Here is a 19272-nt window from a genome sequence, read left to right as displayed (position 1 = left end):
ATACTCCATCTGGATGGTACAAACAGACTCTATTGTCTGTACTTAAAGTGAAACAATTCTCATCCAGATGCAATGTCGCATACTGAAAGTACAATTCAGGCATAGGTCAGGGTGTAAACAGAATTTTGCATTCACTTAATAAAGTCAGGATCCAAAAACAACAGTTTCTTCTTATAATTTACTGCTTCTTTCTAAGTCCGTATAGTGTCAGTGCTGCAGTCCACTCAGTGTGCTCTTCCACTGGCTGCAGTTTCCTCCACAAACAATAATTACTTTTCTGATTACAGTATTTTATCTGTCCAGACACCGCAGGCTTCAGTGCACACTATTTTTATTTGCTTTTATGCAGTGTTGCCGTGTGTTGTCCTGTTGTGTGCATCCACTGTGTGCTCTGGTGGGCGACTGTGCATGCCTCACTGTCCCTGTTTACTTTTATTTGTCTGATGCTCACTTGTTTGTCCTGCATGCTTTGTGTATTTTATGCCATGAACTATTGAATATGTACAGGATTTGTGGTTTGGATTACTGTTTTATCAGAAAGTGTTGTTCTTATCTTAGTTAATGTGTTGTTGTTGTTGTTGTTGTTTTTTAACCCTTCTTGTTATTTGCCTTTTAAGGAGCATATTGTTGCATCTGGCCAAGGACTGCAGATGAAACTCGCCTTCTGGCTAAATCTTGTATATTTACAGAAATGTTCACTAATATAAACTGTCACTGTCACATTATTTTAATGTAGGGCACCAGAGACCAGTGTAAGAAGTATATTAGAGTACGGACAAAGATGGGAAAAGTTATTAGAAATAAAGTGTAGTCAGTTTAAAAAATACTGAGTGAAGAGAATGTAGATACGTGTGAAGTCGAGTGTGTATATATGTTAACACCTGTATCATATTCCAAGCCCAATCCAGATATATTTTATTCTTCTTTTCCTCTTATTTAACACATTTATTGAAGAATACATGAATTTTGTGAGCAAGTAGCTACTGCAAATGTCCAAATATATTGTAGATACGTAGATGCGTTTCCCCCATACTGAATGTATGCTCATTTATGTTTGTTTTTTTTTCTTTAAAAAATGATAGATAAAGAGTTTTAAAAAGAGAGTATGGACAAAGAGTGAAGCTAAGTGGTTTTATGGCAGCTCCTGGTGTGATGACATGACTTTGGTGAAGACTTTATCCAGAGGGAGGCAGTAATGCAACGCCGAGGACGCCGACGGCCGGCAAAGCTCAGAGAAGAAGAAGAAGGAGACAGAAGAAAAGTTTCGGGACCTGCAGGAGGGAGGGGACTCGGGAGTGAGTAGTAGTCAGACAGCGAGCATGACTGACGCTGAGGCGCAGAGCGCTCCACCATCGGCACCTGTGGAAGACGACAAGCCACAGCCGGAGAGGAAAGTCATAGGTGGGTGAACCTGTGTGAGTGTTTGTGTGTGTGTTCAGGGACCTTTAAGACGACTATCTTTAGTGTGAATGTGTGTGCGTTTTATGGATACGAGTGAGATAAACACATGTATGTCAATGCAGAATAAAAATAAATTGCAATTTTTGCCTTAATAATGTAAAAAAACAAACACTTATTTCCGTGCACGAACCTGTGTTTTAACTGCAGTGAGTCACCGCTTCAGCCAAATAAATCATTTTGTTTGGTGTTTTTGAAGTAACACGTGTCCTGAGTGGGTCTAGGGTCTTTTTATTTGTAGGAAGCAGTTATTTATACCAATGATGTCAAACCTATGTGAAACCAAATATCAACCTTATCTTTTACTGGCAAAAAAATAAATAAAAATGAATGTTTAACCCCTAAATAGGTCACTAAAGCGCGCCGGGTTCTCCCTACACTTACGCGCATTTATTTCGCTTACATTAGAGGCTTCCTTTAATATTTTCTGCGCAAAATGAAGCCGCATTATTTGTGTTTTTACGTGTCTTTTAACAGTGTGAGCACATGACCTAAATTTCCTCTTTTTATCAGCCGTCGCGTGCTCAGAGCTGGACGTGCGCGCGCCCGCACAGGTGCAAATCATTTCACTTAAGGCTCAATTGAAAGGTGCGTTCAGGTGACCTTTAAAAAAGCAACAAACGACCCCGCTTTTATCGTCGTGGGTGTGATGGATAGTGATTTTTAAAGACCATTTCTGAGAGCACACACGTAGCCTTGTCTTTGACCCCGCTCCTCGTGAGCTAGGTTTCAAAGTCTTGCTGTTAATGATTGACACACAGAGCTCACATTTCTTGTTGTGAGCAATGGTGCCTTTGATACAACAAAGATAACAGGAGGAATATATGTTCTTTGAATGCCTGTGTAACAATGTAGCTTATGTCTCTGGGATACTTCTTTGTAATCATGTGCCACTTTTTTCATTGTTGTAGCCACATTGGTCCAAGGCACGGTGAAGTGGTTCAATGTGCGTAATGGATATGGCTTCATAAACAGGTACTGTGTTTCGTCTTAGATGATTATAGATAATAATTTTATTGCCTCTTTTAGCCTCATGAGCCATTTTTGCTAATCAGTTTTTCCCCTTCGCAGGAACGACACCAAAGAAGATGTGTTTGTTCATCAGGTAAGGCAAGGGGCATTAACCTTGAATTGTCTTTAGGCATCGATGTGCTTTTGACGTTCAATCTCCCTCCAGACTGCTATCAAGAAGAACAATCCCAGGAAGTTCCTCCGCAGCGTTGGAGACGGGGAGGTCGTAGAGTTTGATGTGATTGAAGCCACCAAGGTGAAAATGCGGGAATCCGTTTGATACCGTGGCTGCAATAGTTTTTAAGGTCTGCTAAGTTTTTACTTTTCCCATTCCCGCCCCTCTTTGGTGCCCCACAGGGCTCAGAAGCAGCCAATGTCACTGGTCCGGGCGGTGTTCCAGTCAAAGGCAGCCGTTATGCGCCCAACAAACGCCGCTTCCGTCGGCGGTTCTTCCCCCGCAGCCCGAGGCCTGGTGACGAGAGCAAACAGGCTGATGGCCAGTCCTCCGCTGTTGAGGGCGAGGGGTCAGGAGACAACGATGGAGCGAGACCCCAGCAGCGCCGCCGTAGGCCCCGCAGACCACGGCAGGAGGCACAAGATGTAAGCTGAAGCAGAGGGATTGGTCCAAAGGGAAACTACCTGTAGACCCTTGACTACAACACAGAGTTAATGGTGTACAGCAGGTTTTGTATTAAAGAAAGTAAAGTTGCACCACTGTTAAGAATAACCCTGGCCTGTTTGGAAGAGTTGTAAGAATCTCGTTTCAAATGGTTTTTGTCAGTCTGTTTTGTCCTCTCGATGTGTCAGGGTGAGGCTGGAGAGCAAAAGAACGACGTGGCAGAGGATGACCAAACACAGCGACCACAGCGTAGATTCTGGCGCCCATACCGGAGGTGACGTGACATGTTTGAGTTTTTCTGCTTCCGGACTGCAGAGCTGATTTTTAATATTTCCTCTTGTCACAGACCGTTCCGCCCTCGCCCAGCTCCTGATCAGGCCGCAGACGGACAGCAGGCCGCTCCAGAGGAGAGCCAGGAGCAGGACGACGTGAAGCAGACGGAGGCCTCTGAGGATCCCCAGACCAACGGAGAAGCGGCTGAGGGCCAGAAACAACGCCGCCAGTCTAGAAGGCGCAGACAAAGAAACTCTGAGTCGTCTACCTCAAAAGTGAGTGTCATTATAGATTATTTAAGAAGACAGGATATCTGTATATATGGGCCTTTTTTGGAGACCAGTTTATATTATACAGTCTGACTAAGTTTCCCTGAAACAGGATGTGATGTCATCCGTGAGCATGGTAGCATTGTACAAAATGAACTGATGAGCTAAGATAAATGCTATTTTTTCCTACACAAGTGTTTGGTTGAAGGTGCATCCCATCATTTTAAGTGTTACCTGTTTAATTCTTCTTTAGAAGTGTTTTGTTTTTGTGCGGACTGTCATGGTTTTTGCTGTTGCATGCTTAACGTGTTTTTTAAAAATGTTTTACTTGCACACATTACAGAATGATACAGAGAAGTCTGCATCTGATCCTGGTACTCCGCCTCAGACCGCCAAACCAGCTGACCTGAAGTCAAAATCACCAAAGACCTCCCCCAAAGCCCCTCCTAAAACGTCAGAGTCACCCGAGGTAAGGTGTTTAAAACTGCCTTTTTTTCTACTCCTTCCCTTAACTGTGATCTCACTGGTGTTTCTTTAACTGTCCCCCCCCAGCAGGCAGCTGCCCCAACAGTCCCAGCACCAACAGAGTGACGCTAGTGAGAGGACAGTCTTGTGACCCTTGGTAAGAGGTGGGTCAGGCAGGGTGGGACGCACGAGGGTGTAGGGTTGCATTTCTTGTGCCACGTTGGCTCACATGTTTCAGAGGGCAAGATGACGGAGATTAACGGGCTGTTTTCATGTAAATGGATCGAAGGTGGAACGATTTTTCTGAGGAGTCTTTAACGACTTGGCCTCGTATGTTTTGACAGACCTTTGTTTACCGTGGGGAACAGTTTAGAGAGAAAGCTTGCACCCTTTGAACCTGGATTTCACACTAATATCATCCTTGTTTCAGGGTCAGAGGTGTCTTTTTTGTGTTGTGTATTTTTGTTTCTGCACTGTCAATCCCTGCCTCTCCCCTTTTATTTGTTTATTCTTTATTTTGTCTTGTCTGTTTTCGTAGGTCCTAGGGTTGGAGGACTGGGCCTATTTCAGAACACATGCACTGCTCTCCCCTCCCTGTAGCCCCCCCTCCCCCATCCTCCAACCCGCCCCGTCTCGCTGTCATCCCTCAGGCCCCCTCCACGCCCCTCTCTCATCTTGTCTTGTGTAGTCCCGTCTTGACACTGATGTTCAGAGAGGGATGAGGTAGGGAAATGGGGGAACATGTGGGTGGTGGATGCATATTTAGAATTTGAAAGTACATTTTTAAAAAGGCAAATGGGAAAGAATGGATAATCTGCTTGGTAGCCCAGTTATTCCAACCCCCCTTGAAAAACTACTTTTCTTTAATTGCCTAGAAGGGTGACATCAAGTAGTTTAGAGGAACCAGCCTTGATCTTTTTGTTTGTTTTTTATTTAACCTTTTTAAAAATTTGGTTGATGGGGAAAACCAAGCACTTGTGAGGTTGGTGGTGCATTATGAGTCAGTTTAGTTCTGTTACCACCTCAATCGATTCCTCAAACCTACGACTCCCTTCATCTCCTCTGTTGAGGATAGATTGATGAAGAAACTTGTTTTTGTTTTACTTATTTGTGTGCTTTTCTTTGGAGGGGTTATGTGCAATTTCAGTAGTTAAAATGCAAATTAATAAATCATGTTTGCAAATCTCAGGGTACGGTCCTCATTTCTTGTCCTATGATGACTGAGTCAGATAAGATCCTGTTTTTGTCATTTGCATTTGTTTTAAAAAATTGCAATACAGTACGAGGTATTTTGCCTTTTTTTTTTTTTTTCTTAATCAAGGGATGTGTCATGGCAAAGTGGGCAATGTGTTTAGTCTGTCTCTGTCGCATAAATCCCGGCGTGACAGTTCTGCCGAAATCCGCTAGATAGTGCAACCATGTCATTGGGCAGATCTTGATGACACGAAAAAATTGCCATCATTAGGGATGACCTGGATTAATATGGATAAAGTATGTTTTTAATAACACAACTAAGTACTCGTTAGAAATAAATGGAGGCCTTCACAGGTGCTTACAGTAGCATTATTTACAGTACTTGCATCCTTTAGTCATGACCACAGCATCATAATTCACTCTGTGCAAATTACAGGTCCTCTCTGAACAACCTCAATACAAATCATCTTCAGAAGGTAGTGACACACAGCATTTAAAGAATAGACAGCAAACGGCACACGACAGAAGAAAAATACACAAGCATGGCACCTATGGGACAAAAAACAGATCTACTCTTAACAGTCAGCCTTTGTGATTGCACATCTTTCTCTAGTGTATCAGGCTTCTGTTTACCAAACCAAACACTGGAGTGCATAAAGAATTGAAACTCTTAGACCCTCATACCTTTTAATATCAACAAACACACTATATGTACACATGAAGTACTAAAATAGTTTCTTTTTTTAAAAGTAGCATTTCTGCAGGTTGTGCAATGAGTTTTGTGATCAGAAATGCACGTTGTGACGGCATGATTGAAAGCCAGGGTAAAGCCCTCTTCTCTCTGGAAGATTGGAGGGACTGGGTAAAGGAGTAGGACAACGCCAACAGTTGGTACGTTGTCATTGTTAGGGCTGGGTTATTGTTTTAAATGTTATTACACCCAATCTAAAATTAAAAAAAGAAATACCTGAGTTTTGGATCTGTCTACATCATTTCTACAATATTTTAACTAAAGAAGCTGTTTTGTTGTACATTTCTGAACCCAGCAAAAACATTATTTAAATGTAAAATTGGCAAATGATCATTTTGATCAAAGAATACAATTCTGACCAGCTTTCAGTAATTCAATATTTACTGAGTGGGTATTGAAGTATGTGTTTTATACCCAGCCCATGCTACTGTATAATGACGGGGATTGAAATTTAGCTTCAAATGAGTTAGACCTGTTATACTATAATATACAGCTTTGAGATCACGATCCTGTAGTTGGAGTGAAATGGTAGAACTCAAAATTAGTTTTTAAAGGGTTGGATTGAGTGTTCCCAGCTTTAGTACAAAATATGCAAGCATACTGGGCTCTATGGCTGTATATCCTAGTTTATAGTATAGGTGTATATCCTATCCTAACCCCCAAACTCTGCAAACTGGCTTTCTTTGTCGATAAAGTGCAGGAATTCCAAAGTCTCTCCGCCTCCGTCTGTCAATATTGCAACAGAGTGCATCACCATGGAATAAAGTCCTACCACACGGGCAGTAAATGGCTCAACAGTCCACACACTTTGTTCTGATGTGCATCCTATGTTTTGAAACTACAGTAGTCAACTCTTAATCTGTAGGCTTTTAGCCTTTGTCGAGCCACGACTCGTAACTTCATATTGCAGTGGTACCAGCAAAGGACAATTCCAAAACAACCAAAACACCTTTAACACTGCTTTGGCACCACAATCTATATGAATAATTGACCTCAATATACATGTCAGAAAACAAAAGTTTGGATTCGGGCCCACACACGCAGTTCATCACAAGCTTTCCAGACTTGGGTCCCATCTCTCTTCAAGCAGGGACTCTTCAGTTGATGCTTTCCTCTCCCAAATAGTCCAGCTCAGTGCTGGGCTTGTCCAGATCCATATCCAGATCCAGATCCATCATTCCCCCTGAAGAGTGATGATGGAAATTTGCTGCGATCTGGTCAAAGGTTTTGCCCCGTGTCTCTGGCACCTTGAAGAATGTAAAGATGAGGAAGAAGAGTAGGAGTGCTGCGAAGATCAGGAAGACGTACGGCCCACACAGGTCCTGAGGAAAAGAAAAAAAACAAGATTTAAAGATACACAAGGAGTAAACGATAGATGTTCGTGTAGGACGTCTGTTCAAGGTCAGAAATACTCACAGCAACATATTGGAAGCACATGCCAATGATGAAGTTAGCGGTCCAGTTGGAGAAGCCGGCCACAGCCATGGCAGCCGGCCTTGGACCCTGAGAGAACAGCTCGGCTACAAAGAACCAGGGGATGGGACCTGGACCGATCTCAAAGAATGCCACAAAGCCAAAGATGGACAGCATGCTAATATAGCTCATCCATGGTACGCTGTCCTATCAGGTGGGAGAAGAGAAGGGTTCAGATATTTTTAGAGAAAACATCCATAACGGTACAGGGCGCTTGCATCTTTTTAAGAGACTGACCAATAAAGCAAGCGCCATGGTCATGACGATGGCACAAATGCACATCCCACCAAGTCCCAGCATGTGGAGCGTCCGTCGACCCATCCTCTCTATCAGGAAGAGCTGTCAATAAGAAGAGAGGTGATCATTAGTAGGCAACTGGTGTTAAAGCTTACATATGCTACTTTTATATGCTAAAGTTTTTTATTGACGTAGATTGTACTAACATTTATTGTCAAAACAAGAGCAAGATTAACAGCCATACTAGCAGTTCAGTGAAGTTGAACAGGGCTGCTGCTTGAATGGATGATCCAGATGCAGGCGGAGGTATGACCCGCCCTACTCTTTCTCTGATTGGCTTACCTTGTCCCACTTTTAATGTCTTAACCTAACCAACCGATCAACCAATCAGAGGCGGGTCATGTCTTCGCCCATCCCTCTGGACTATCCGTTCTAGCATCAACCGTTGAATGATGGTGCTTAGGGCTGAGAGGGGAATTGTTTGGTCCACATTTCAACAGTATAGAAGGGCGGGAATGCACCTAAATGCTCATTGTCACCCGTCATAAAACTGAAGAAGAAGATTGGTTTCCCTCAGAAGCCGATGAAGTGGTAACACCCAATAAATGTACATGAACACAAATTTTTGTCATCTTAAGAGGTACAATGACCCAATCAGCTTTCAATACAATGGTAAGCTCAGTATGCTAACAATGAGGACGCTTACAAGCTGATGTTGGGTCATCCCTATGTTCCCCGGGTTCGACCCTTTTTCCCGAAAAAGGTCTTTTGTTCCCAGGTTGCATAAGCCTCTGCCTTCATAGATTTAATTCAGCATTTTGTTAGGGTTAGAGGTTGCGGTTTGGGTCAGGGTTAGGGTCAGGATTAGGGGGTAGTTTTAAGGTCGACATAGGGCTATTTGCCATGGAATTCGGCACTGATTGTGGAAAAAATAACAGACTGTGGCGCATAGGACCATTTCTGTGAACAGCGGAGAACATCGTACCACTGTCCCCCAGTCACACACAAAGCGGGGAACATAGGACCTGGGGAACGTAGGTATGCTCCCGCTGATGTTTGCCAGGTTTAATGTTTACCATGTTAGCATGCCAACATTTGCTAATTGACACCAAACGCCAACTACAGCTGAGGTTGATAAGAATGTCTTCAGACAAACTAGAGGAAATGTCAGGGGAAGCTATTCCACTTCACCTTGAGAAGGACATATTTCTACCACATTTCATGGCAATCCATCCAATAGTTGTAGAAACATTTAACGACAGCTGTTGACCACATGATGGCACAGGAGGAAAATTTGAGAGGTCTGTAAGGTTTGTCCTCAGAGAGTCATGAATGTCTGAACACAATTTGACCACAATCCATCCAAAAGCTGTTGTGTGGTGGACCAACCGACATTGCTATCCAAAGAGCCATGCTGCTAGCGTGGCTCTAAAAAAATCTTGGGTCCTGACCCATTTAATGACATTGAAAACATCTTGACTTGCTTAACCAAACTTGACCTATTTGGATGCGTGCACAAGAAAAACCTGCCGTGTTATCTTATTTACTCTTTGATAACACTGTTAAACAGTAATAGAGACACAATTTGGCACATAGCAGGACTGTCATCTTTATCATGCTAAATCTACAAATGATTGAACGTTTAAAATTCAATCTTTTAATAAAGGAGGAGGAGCACATCAAAAAGCCAAGCTGTTACTGACCGAGACCACGGTGAAGGCACAGTTTACCACGCCCGCGCCTATGGTGGCGTAGACTGGACTCTGGACTCCTGCTTTCCTGAAGATACTGGTGGAGTAGTAGAAAATCTGACCAGATGGGTAAACGGATTATGATTACGTGAATATCATAGTATCCATTTTATCCACTCATACAACAAAAAAATGTAAAGAATGTGCTTTTGTTGCTGTTAAATATAATTAAACTGACGCACAGCATTGATCCCAGAGAGCTGCTGGGAGAGCTGCAGCAGGATGGAGATGACGATGGGCTGGCGGTAGAGTGGAGAGCGAAAGAGCTCCAGGATGGACACCTTCCTCTCCATGTCCATCTTCCTCTTCTCCTCCTTCATCTCCGCCAGCATGCTGCCCACCTCCTGTCTGCCCGTCAGCCTCCTCAAGCCTGCACAAAGGGGGAATGAATAGTGAGGATTGAGAGGTGTAAAGGTTCAGTAGGACTTTTTTCACAGAAAACTGTTTCAGTTCAGGGCCTACGGACACTTGTTCTAGTACATTCAGCCCCATAAATGTTACATAAGGTGACCCAGGAGTACTTTAGTTCAAATACCAAGATACTGTACTGGAAGTGATTAGATAGTGTAGAAGACCTGTAGACAATTTATTTGAACATTATTTCCTCAGCTGAGGAAAAAAAAAGACGAGTCCTCTCAGGTTTTTACAAACTAACAAACACATGAAATAAGTCTTTCATTCTCAGCGTTCTTTCACAATATTTAGATTATTGCGCTCAGAGAGACACTTGAGTTGAGCATGCCATTTCACCTTTTTTTTTAAATGTAATCTCGCATAAATAAACCTCAAAATAAAAATAAGGTAAAAGTTCAAATTAAAGCACCTTTTTTATTAAAAAAAATTAAGCTTAAGCTTATTCCGGTATAAACCAAAGACCTTAGTAGCAGTAGGCCGATTAATCGATAGAGATGTTTAATCGTAACCCGACTCCACCAGATGGATTGACATGCATGATTCTCATTTGCTCAGCATATCAATCTGGTAACGCTTTGGAGATTTTTTTGGAACAGGCATAAATACAAGTTGCTGATTGGATAGACCATCACAAACATACGGGCCAAATCAACCAATCAGATCAACAAAGCATATGAAGTACGAACAGAGCGCCGAAGCAAAGCTCAGAAAGTGAACAACATGTTGGTAAAGGATATTTGCCATTTGTGTAACGTGAATTTATGGATACAAGGCACAATTACAGGTGCATGGTCCTTATTCCAACAGTACGATCCAAGAAAAAAAAAATGTCAGCGGGCTACTGCTGTCTGAAAATGTGTCTAGATAAGGTAGCATTTAGGTAGGATGCCTTGTGTCACACTCAAACCCACCTCAAAACCAACGTGATTGGACGTTTGCAATTTTTTACCAGACTGATCTGCTAGTACAATACAATGGGGCTCATGTAATCAGGATGGTTCACAAGGCTCGTTTGATTGGGCCAATAAATGCTATTTTGAGATAATCGACATCAGCCAACACACAGCTGTCTGACCTATCTGGTGTCTGCTGTGTTTATTTTATCTACTGTATTGTTTTTCTAGCGTCTTCAATAAACCAAATCTAGCGTTAGAAATGGGGCCATCAGTCAGGCTTAGTGCTAGTGCTGGGTGGTGTCATTAGATCATAGGAATAACATGTATGGATTTTAAAAAATGGCCATAGCTCCTCTTTAAAAACGTTCTAAAACCAATATAAAGCATTTCCAGGCCCGCTCACCTCTCTTGGCTTGGTGCTCCTGGCTTCGGACGATGTAGAGAAAGCGGGGGCTCTCGGGGCAGAAAGGCAGAAGAGCCATCTGAAGTACAGCCGGCACAACGGTTAAACCCATCAGAATAGGCCACAGGTCCTCAACACCCAGTAATGACTCCAGACCGAGGATCTGCAGGGAGAGGGAGTCAGTGTATGGGGGGGTTAAAGTGTAATTCAGCCATCGAGACAGTTTTTTTCATGTATGAACTATTAATGGAGAAATCTGGGAGAGTCGTTAACAGCCGGACGTGGCTAACACTGATTAGCTCGGGGCAGTACAGTGAAGGCATTAAAACGTCTTTTTTAACCACTAATACTGCTCAAAATAACACCAAACCTCTGCAGTAGCATGAGAAGAGTCCCTACACATAAAACATGTTGATATAATGGGACATTGCAGCTGGAGTTCATTCAAAAAGGTTTTATAATCTCTGAAACATCAGTATCACAGTGGGCGTTCATACCTGTGCTATAAGAATACCCGTGACTATAGCCAGTTGGTGCAGCGTGCCCAGAGCCCCTCGCAGACTCGTGGGAGCTATCTCACCCACATACATCGGTGTCAACCCTGAGGCCAACCCTGCAGAGAGAAAAGGTTGCAGGAGAGACAGAAACGTTTTATCAAGTGTGAAGGAGTTGACGGAAAGAGTCAATTATACAGAAGCAACTTTCAACTAAACTCCTATGAATTTCCTTTTCTAAAGTAAACAAGTATATGAAAACGCTCACCACAGTAGGCACCGATGACAAAGCGCCCGATGATGATCATTTCGAAGGAGCGGCAGAGCTTGGCCAGTCCCATCAGACTCCCACCGATGAAGGCAAACATGTTGTTTATGAGCATGGCTTTCCTCCTGGATAAAACACACACGCGCATCTTTGTAGGCATTCAACAGACTTTAAATCCTGTTTTGAGCTATTTCATTAATAGGTCAAATATTTCCTAGAGAGGGTGTTACAAGTCTCAGTGTGTTCTCCAGAAAACTAGCATTGACACAAACATTAGTGAGAATATGTACAGGGTGTCCCAAAAAAATGCATACATGCTTTAGCAGCTGATAACTACATTTATATATATATAAATATATATATTTATATATATATAAATGTCATACAAAATATATTATTACACCTAAAAGTCTATGCTATGCGACCTGCAACAGTCGAACAGTTGACAAAACAATACAATGATGTTTGTAAATGCTATTACATTTTGAAAATTAAATTAATTTTAATAAACACCTGCTTGACAATTGTTTAAAGTGAGTATACATTTTTTGGGACACCCAGTATATAAACATACGGTATACTGTGTAGTGTAGTAGATGAAGCAGACTGAGCCCTTTTTGCCTCCAGAGGGCAGTGTCATACAAAAGCACCGAAGCCTTGCTTAATGCTTGACTGAGATTAAAAGTTATTCTTAAATAAATTTAATTATGACACATTTACCAGGCTCGCCCTTGCAGTTTATTGAGGTTTATTTTCAGACCATGATCATTACAAACCCACATATCAAGATATTTTAAAGACCCCCACCCCAGTCATCTTCTGAGACATTAAAATTACCTTAATTAAGATGTTTTTCCACAAAAATGTTAAATTACCTCATTAAGAAAATCTTAAAATTTCATAAACTCTTTCTTCCTTATTGACCTCCTACTTCACTGTAAAGTATGTGCAATAGAGCAGCCTCCTGTACACGCTGTACTTCATCATTCTCCACAGTGAGCAAAACCTGGTTTCAGAGCAGTCCGCTCACCGCTCCGCCTGTGCTCACATCTGTCATTTTCCTATTTCAGTCTGTCTGTCTCCACCAAACAATAAGATATACTGTCACTGGAGAGTTGAAGTGCATGTAGATCACTTTGACCCCAAAGATCACAGCAGTTCCCATTGCTTTTTTTAGGAAGACCTCGTCCTGAGTGCACCCAAGCTGAACGCTGCCAACACCTCCTGACCCAGTGCTGCCGGCTCTGTTAAGATCCCCTTACACGCACCGCAAGCTGCCGGTTTGCATCCCAGCTCAGGTTGCAAAAGGAAACTGGGTCGACAAGGAACATCCTGGGCAGAGTTTCCCCTGAGAGACTAGTAGAGACTGGACGTTGGGATCCATTTTGGATCCATGCATAGGTGGAAAGGTGAAACGGATGTATCATGACTCGTAAAGTTAGCCACTTAAGTATTTTACAATTTACCTGATTGTCCAAACGTCAGATAGCACGGATTCAAGACGAATTTAGTCGTTTGGTTAAAGTATACTGGTAATTAAGGTTAGTTATGTGTGCTGCAGTGCACGAGCCTTTCTGTTTGTATTGATCTTGCTCTGTTTTTTGCACAAGTGAATCAAATAATCATGTGCATTTATACTCTTTAATGTCTGAGGTTTAGACTATTATATTGGGCAGCACAGTAAATAAGTAGTAGCCTGGAGCATATGAGATGTTTTCAATTGTTGTAACAAGCTTGGGTTCCTAATTTCAGTACAAACACCTAAATAATGTGCGACTTCCTGTGTGTTTCCCTACCTGCCCAGCCACTCGGAGATGAAGCCCACACAGGAGGAGGTCAGCATGCCACCGATGGAGAAGATGGCCACGGACAGGGACCAGAGAGAGGTGAGGGTCGCCGTGGGGATGGGCTCGCCATGCCGGTGCATCCATGTAGAATTATAGTCCGCCTCAATGATCTGCACAGGGGACAGAGAGAGTAACATGAACAGAGGAAGATTCTTGAGGAATAAGTTTATGTGTTAAAGCGTCATTTCAGTGTAAAATCAACCCAGGGTCTTTTCGGCAAATTTGGTCATCAAATAACACCGGCTGTGGCCGGGTGTTAGCTACAAGTAACAGTGATTAGCTCGGGGGCAACATGGTGAAGGCATTAAAACGTCTTTTTTAACCACTAATACTGCTCAAAATAACATCAAACCTCTGCAGCAGCATAATAAGAGTCCCAACAACGTAGTTAGTGAACCCAGAGTTTATTAATAGAGTGTTTTAAAGACTTACCAACTGGCCCCTGTACCAGCTTCTCTCATAGTAAAGTCCATTCAAGTTGATTACCAAAGTCAATCCAAAAGGAAGGAGCCCATTGGTGCTTCGTTTTATGTGTAGGGACTCTTCTCATGCTACTGCAGAGGTTTGGTGTTATTTGAGCAGTATTTGTGGTTAGAAAATATGTTTTAATGCCTTCACTGTACTGCCTGTACACCAAGCTTCGAGACTTTTTGCTGCCAACCAAAATGTTTCAGTAACAGTGTTTTAAGTTTTCAAGCACCGATATGGAAAGCCGGCATTTAAATGTCTTGATATACAAAAATCTTATAATCTCCTGAAAACATGCTTATATTTCTCAAATAAAAATTTTAAAATACAGAACTTTTGTATAACAACGTGTTAGAAGTTGACCTGTTATTTTACTACTGGCTCCTGAGCTGGAACTACATTAAAGGTCCCAATTTGTTAAAAGCACAAAGCTTGTATTCAGAAACTGTGCCTTTAAACGAGCCGTCAGGACTTCTGTATAGTTGTCTGTACATGTCACAACTACACTATATGTAGTTAGAAAGTGCTGCAGCGGTGCTGTTACAGTCATTCCCTGGCTGAAATGTCGGTGCAGAGACTCCGAGATCACAGATGCAAAAGACCCAGAAACATTGACCAATCAGAGCAGACTGGGCTTTTTTCTTTTCTTAAGTATGTAAACATGTTCTAGTAGAAACCCAAAATACAAGCATGAACCTGAAAATGAGCATAATATGGGACCTTTAAAGTAATTGTAAAGAGATGACCAACATACTGTACTAAAGTAAGCAGAATCTGTAACCTAAATGAAATGGTATTTCCTGTATAGAGAACATACCGCTGTATATTAAAAATCAGACTATAAGCCTCTTTCTAAAAAAGCTCTATTGTCACACACACACACACACACACACACACACACACACACACACACACACACACACACACACACACACACACACACACACACACACACACACACACGTAAAGACGCAGTAGCTCAGCTTCTATTCAGGTTTGAGTGTCAAGTCAAAACGTTTGAGTGTTACTAATGCCAAACAACAGTGTATACTCTTTAGGGTTGTGTGACATATTAATATATTGAAGTATTTATTGACTAGTATATACCAGTCCTGATAAAAGAGCATTCACTATATGAGCAGCCATAAGTCGCACATTTCTCACATGCAGTACCCGAGCAGGTGTGGCTGCAATATGAGCAGCCAGAGCAAGTCAGATTTTCAAAAATCATGTGCCTCTGTCTATATATACATATATCATACAGCAGTTTTATGCGAAAGCTCCATGCGTGCAGCACCATGTTACCTTCTGGATGTGACAGTAAACTATTCATACAACCCCCCTTCCTCATAAACCAGACAGAAATACCCCGTCTTTGCCGTCACACTGGAGGCATTGCTGTGTTCCCATAAACACAACTGAGACGCTCAACAAAACTGTCCCCTTGTTCTCCTCCCGCCTTCCCCTTTTTCGTAAAAAGTGTTCACCTGACCCTCTTTCGCATTGAAGTCCTTTGCATCGTGTGCCAGGGTTTGTTTCTCTCCGTCAAGTTTATGTTCTAAACACCATCGTTGATGTTGTGGCGTCAAACACACCGCGTTGTAAAATCAGGAAAACATGAGAAACAGCTGCGTTCATGTCTGGTTAAATGTCACTGTGTTTGCCTCCCTCATTGTTCATCACTTCTTTTAACACACCTCAATTCTTAAAAGGGATAGTTCAGATTTTTTGAAGTGGGGTGGTACGTATTTTATCCACCTTAAAAATAAAAAGATCAGTTAAAGTATATGCCTTATTTTGAATATTTTATCATCGCTTTACCTTGCCGTCGACAACCCTGTTTAAAGGCACTGTACTCAACAGCAAACATGTATTTTCTATGTAAAGTTCTAGTGGGGTAACGGCGTCCTCCTCACTCTCCCTCTGTGTGTGTTGTAATCTAAATTTCTCTGTTGTTTGTTGTGACACGTAATCCTCGATGTTCGTGCATGTGGCTGGAAAAGAAAAAAGTCTGTATTTCATGTATTGAGTGACAGCCGTGTGGAGGCAATCCCAACCCACTTTTTGTTTAGCATTTCGAGTAGAGCGCCATTTAAGTTTACACAGACAGAAAGTGAAGTGTCAAAGCCACCAGACTCCATCAACAAAAACATACATTTACCTGACAGACCATAGATCGAGGCAATGGTAAATAGCAGCTCCAATTTTTTGGGACGGCTTCAGTCCCCCTACATAAACTTAAACAGGGCTGTTTTATGTCAAGGTAAAGCGTTGAAAATATTCTCCAATAGAGTGCACTTTGACTATTTTTTTACGTGACTTAAATACATGTAGCTGCTGCTCCCATCCACAGCAGTACATCGCTTAGCTTCTGTGTCCGGACTCCTGCCTGCTTCTCCAAACTTGGGAATTTCTTTTTTTAAATCGGAACTATCCCTTTAATGCAGATTGGCACCAGTTTCATACCTTTGTGGGGTTTTATAGGCTAGTTTTCATCACCTCATGCTTCGTTTTTACCTTCTGCGGTGCATTGATGACGCCGATATTGTATCCAAACTCCAGAGATCCCAGGACAGCAGTGAAGACTGAGAGAATAAAAGTTCCAGTCAATGTCTGGAGTACAAACAAACACAAAGAGAGGCACAGAACAGTTAGTTCAAAGACTCTTTCAGCAATCGCAGCCCTACTACTCCCTCCAACGTCAACTATATATATATATATATATATATATATATATATATATACAGTGTATAACTGTGATCCGGATGAGAAACAGTCTCTTCAGCACTGTCCATGACTTCACCGTCTACTTCACTATTGACGCCTGAACTTCACTTCCCTGCAGCTCCCCATCAGGCTACAGGCACCTGTCTCCACGGTGACAGACGAGACGACGTTGGGGAGATGAGTTCTTCCCCTCCAGTGAAGTGTGTTTAAGTCTCAAAGAGCCATTTCATTAACTGGCAGATTAATTACCCAGCAGGTCAATGCTAAACACAGAACCACTTAACTGAAAAACATTGTATAATTGATGCTTTTGGAGGGCTTGTGAAGTCTTTCAAGAGCTGCTGCATAAACAAAAGAAACACACCCAACATGGCTTCCTGTGAAGTTGACATTTTGGTGATGTGGGTCTCCTGACAACAACAACGTGATGTGACTTTAAACTAAATCGGGAAACGCTCATCTTAGTTTTTTTACTTTTATTGTATTGTATTTAGTTGTATTATATTCAATGATATTATATATTATATATATATATATATATATATATATATATATATAATATATATATATATTATATATATTATAATGGATATTATATTCAGCAAAGTTTGACTTTGTACTGTGTTTAGTCAGCGTGCAAGTAACAGTCTGCCTTGACCTTCTTGTGTTGAGTCTCTAGATAAGTGCTGTTTAGTATTCATGAACCTAAACAAAAGTTTGTGTGTGTGTGTGTGTGTGTGTGTGTGTGTGTGTGCGTGTGTCCTTGCAACAGGGAAGGTAAAACATCAGAAGCAGCCAGTTTTGCTCTATTACCCTTCATGCATTTCATTAAATATGTCCTCACAGATGAATGGAATTCCTTTGAACTCACATAGTGTGTTTGCTTTTTGATTTGTTTGAGTTTCCAAGCTCATGGGATTCATAAAAGCATCAACCTGCTCTGTCACAGATGTGTTTAAACAACTGTCACCTGTTTTGTTTTGTCTTCGCAGCATCACAGACTCTCTTTATTTGAGATTATTTCAAGATAAAACCGTCCAGAATCACAGGAGTGACACTTTTTGAGCCCTACATTCACCTGACAGAGAAATCATTTCTCAGTAAGACCTGCAGGGAGTTTACAGCACAGGCATTGTTTATGAGGGTGGTGAAAAAAAGGAACCAGTCAAACTAGGTGGCCTATAACAAACCCAGGGTTCTAAGCTCTGACCTGCAAACTCAGATATTTGTCTGGTCAAGGTCACTGCTCAGGACTAAATAAGGGCCAAAGCTGACGTTAGTTCTCCCTAAAACTGACGCATCTATTGTTACTCTAGTTGCAAAGTTGCAAGGATGCACATTGTTGATTTGTATCACTCATTGTTCATTATGTTAGACTATATGTAAAGCACAATATATGCCATTACCTTGCATATTTTAAACAAATATACTACAGTTTTAGAACTGTTAGAAATGAGAAGAATCTTATTTTATATGATTTTCAGATTATCTTTAAATAATCAGTCAACGAGTTTGTCCTTATTTGTTGGGTTTTACGAGGCAACCCGCAATTTGGCATCGAAAAGAGAGGAGTTGCTCTTACAGTTTTTGTGCAGGACGATAACCCCGCGCTTAAAATCTCTCCAAATACAAATACGCACCAAATAGAGAATTACGCACAGACCAAAGAAGGGGGGGGGGGGGTCCAGACACTTTTAAACATTGTGAAAAGTTTCCAAGAAGACAAATTACCTCCCCTCCGAGTTGCTGAAACCCGGCCGGCATGACTTTGGCAGCTCCGGAGAGTCAATGACAGATGCGCCTGGTGCCAAATGGAGGCACGTGAAACTTCTCCAAAAGGACAACAAGCCCCGACTTCAACCTTTTGCGCTTTAGCAACGAAACGCGTACGGAAACGTAAAATCCAACAGTGAGGCCCAGAGGTATCAGTCTGATGCGCCCTGTTTTGGAGTGTGTCCTTTCTTCTTTGTACTGCGTGTTGTGCCTGTCTGGCTGAGATAGAGTGACACCCGCACACGCTCTCTCCGAGAGAGGAGGGGGAGGGGGGCGGCTGCTCCAGGCCACGGGGGCCCAGTGGGCTGATCTTGAGGTCCTCTGGCAGAGGTCGAGGCGTACGCAGCAGGAAGCTCTTTTGACCTTAACTCCTATTGGCTAAAGGGAGAGCAGAGGAAGACCATGATGCGAGCAGAAAGCCGTGATTTTTCTTACACTCAAGGGAGTCTGGTTTGTTTTATGGAAAGTGAGAGCGCTGTGA

At 42.1% G+C, this 19272-nt stretch overlaps 2 protein-coding genes across 4 annotated transcripts; one reads left to right on the top strand and one right to left on the bottom strand.

Annotated features, from left to right (window-relative positions):
- Window positions 1–1308: 1308 nt before the first annotated feature.
- LOC310964407 (Y-box-binding protein 2-A-like) lies at window positions 1309–5089 on the top strand. Of its 3 annotated transcripts, none has more exons than XM_083937527.1 (10): window positions 1309–1401; window positions 2370–2433; window positions 2530–2563; window positions 2636–2725; window positions 2827–3069; window positions 3277–3362; window positions 3435–3636; window positions 3974–4099; window positions 4186–4252; window positions 4634–5089. In XM_083937527.1, the coding sequence occupies exons 1-9, from the start codon at window positions 1320–1322 to the stop codon at window positions 4219–4221; spliced, it is 963 nt and encodes a 320-aa protein (XP_083793653.1). In that variant the 5' UTR covers window positions 1309–1319; the 3' UTR covers window positions 4222–4252; window positions 4634–5089. The 3 variants fall into 3 exon arrangements, with proteins under 3 accessions (XP_083793653.1, XP_083793651.1, XP_083793652.1); XM_083937525.1 differs by having other exon boundaries at window positions 4183–4252; XM_083937526.1 differs by having other exon boundaries at window positions 4183–4259.
- A 501-nt stretch (window positions 5090–5590) lies between these two features.
- LOC310963821 (solute carrier family 2, facilitated glucose transporter member 4-like) lies at window positions 5591–18975 on the bottom strand. The gene is made up of 11 exons (XM_083936751.1): window positions 18750–18975; window positions 16809–16904; window positions 13773–13933; window positions 11977–12101; window positions 11712–11827; window positions 11215–11377; window positions 9684–9871; window positions 9454–9558; window positions 7751–7852; window positions 7457–7660; window positions 5591–7362 (listed from the first exon to the last, which is right to left on the bottom strand). The coding sequence occupies exons 1-11, from the start codon at window positions 18780–18782 to the stop codon at window positions 7138–7140; spliced, it is 1518 nt and encodes a 505-aa protein (XP_083792877.1). The 5' UTR covers window positions 18783–18975; the 3' UTR covers window positions 5591–7137.
- Between the last annotated feature and the right edge of the window lie 297 nt (window positions 18976–19272).

Source organism: Echiichthys vipera (genome assembly GCF_963691815.1).
Source record: "Echiichthys vipera genome assembly, chromosome: 22".
In the NCBI taxonomy this organism is placed as follows: domain Eukaryota; kingdom Metazoa; phylum Chordata; class Actinopteri; order Perciformes; family Trachinidae; genus Echiichthys; species Echiichthys vipera.
Note: the sequence above shows the minus strand (reverse complement) of the source record. Positions and strands in the feature narration are given on the sequence as shown.

Excerpts from the sequence above, each read along its gene's own strand:
- LOC310963821 (XM_083936751.1), bottom strand. The coding sequence starts at position 18,782 with ATGCCGGCCGGGTTTCAGCAACTCGGAGGGGAG. Across the intron at positions 11,828-11,976 it reads TGTCATCGGTGCCTACTGTG|GGTTGGCCTCAGGGTTGACA; the intron begins GTGAGCGTTTTC and ends TTCTCTCTGCAG. Across the intron at positions 7,853-9,453 it reads GTGCCTTCACCGTGGTCTCG|CTCTTCCTGATAGAGAGGAT; the intron begins GTCAGTAACAGC and ends TCTTATTGACAG.
- LOC310964407 (XM_083937525.1), top strand. The coding sequence starts at position 1,320 with ATGACTGACGCTGAGGCGCAGAGCGCTCCACCATCGGCACCTGTGGAA. Across the intron at positions 2,434-2,529 it reads GGATATGGCTTCATAAACAG|GAACGACACCAAAGAAGATG; the intron begins GTACTGTGTTTC and ends TCCCCTTCGCAG. Across the intron at positions 3,070-3,276 it reads CACGGCAGGAGGCACAAGAT|GGTGAGGCTGGAGAGCAAAA; the intron begins GTAAGCTGAAGC and ends TCGATGTGTCAG.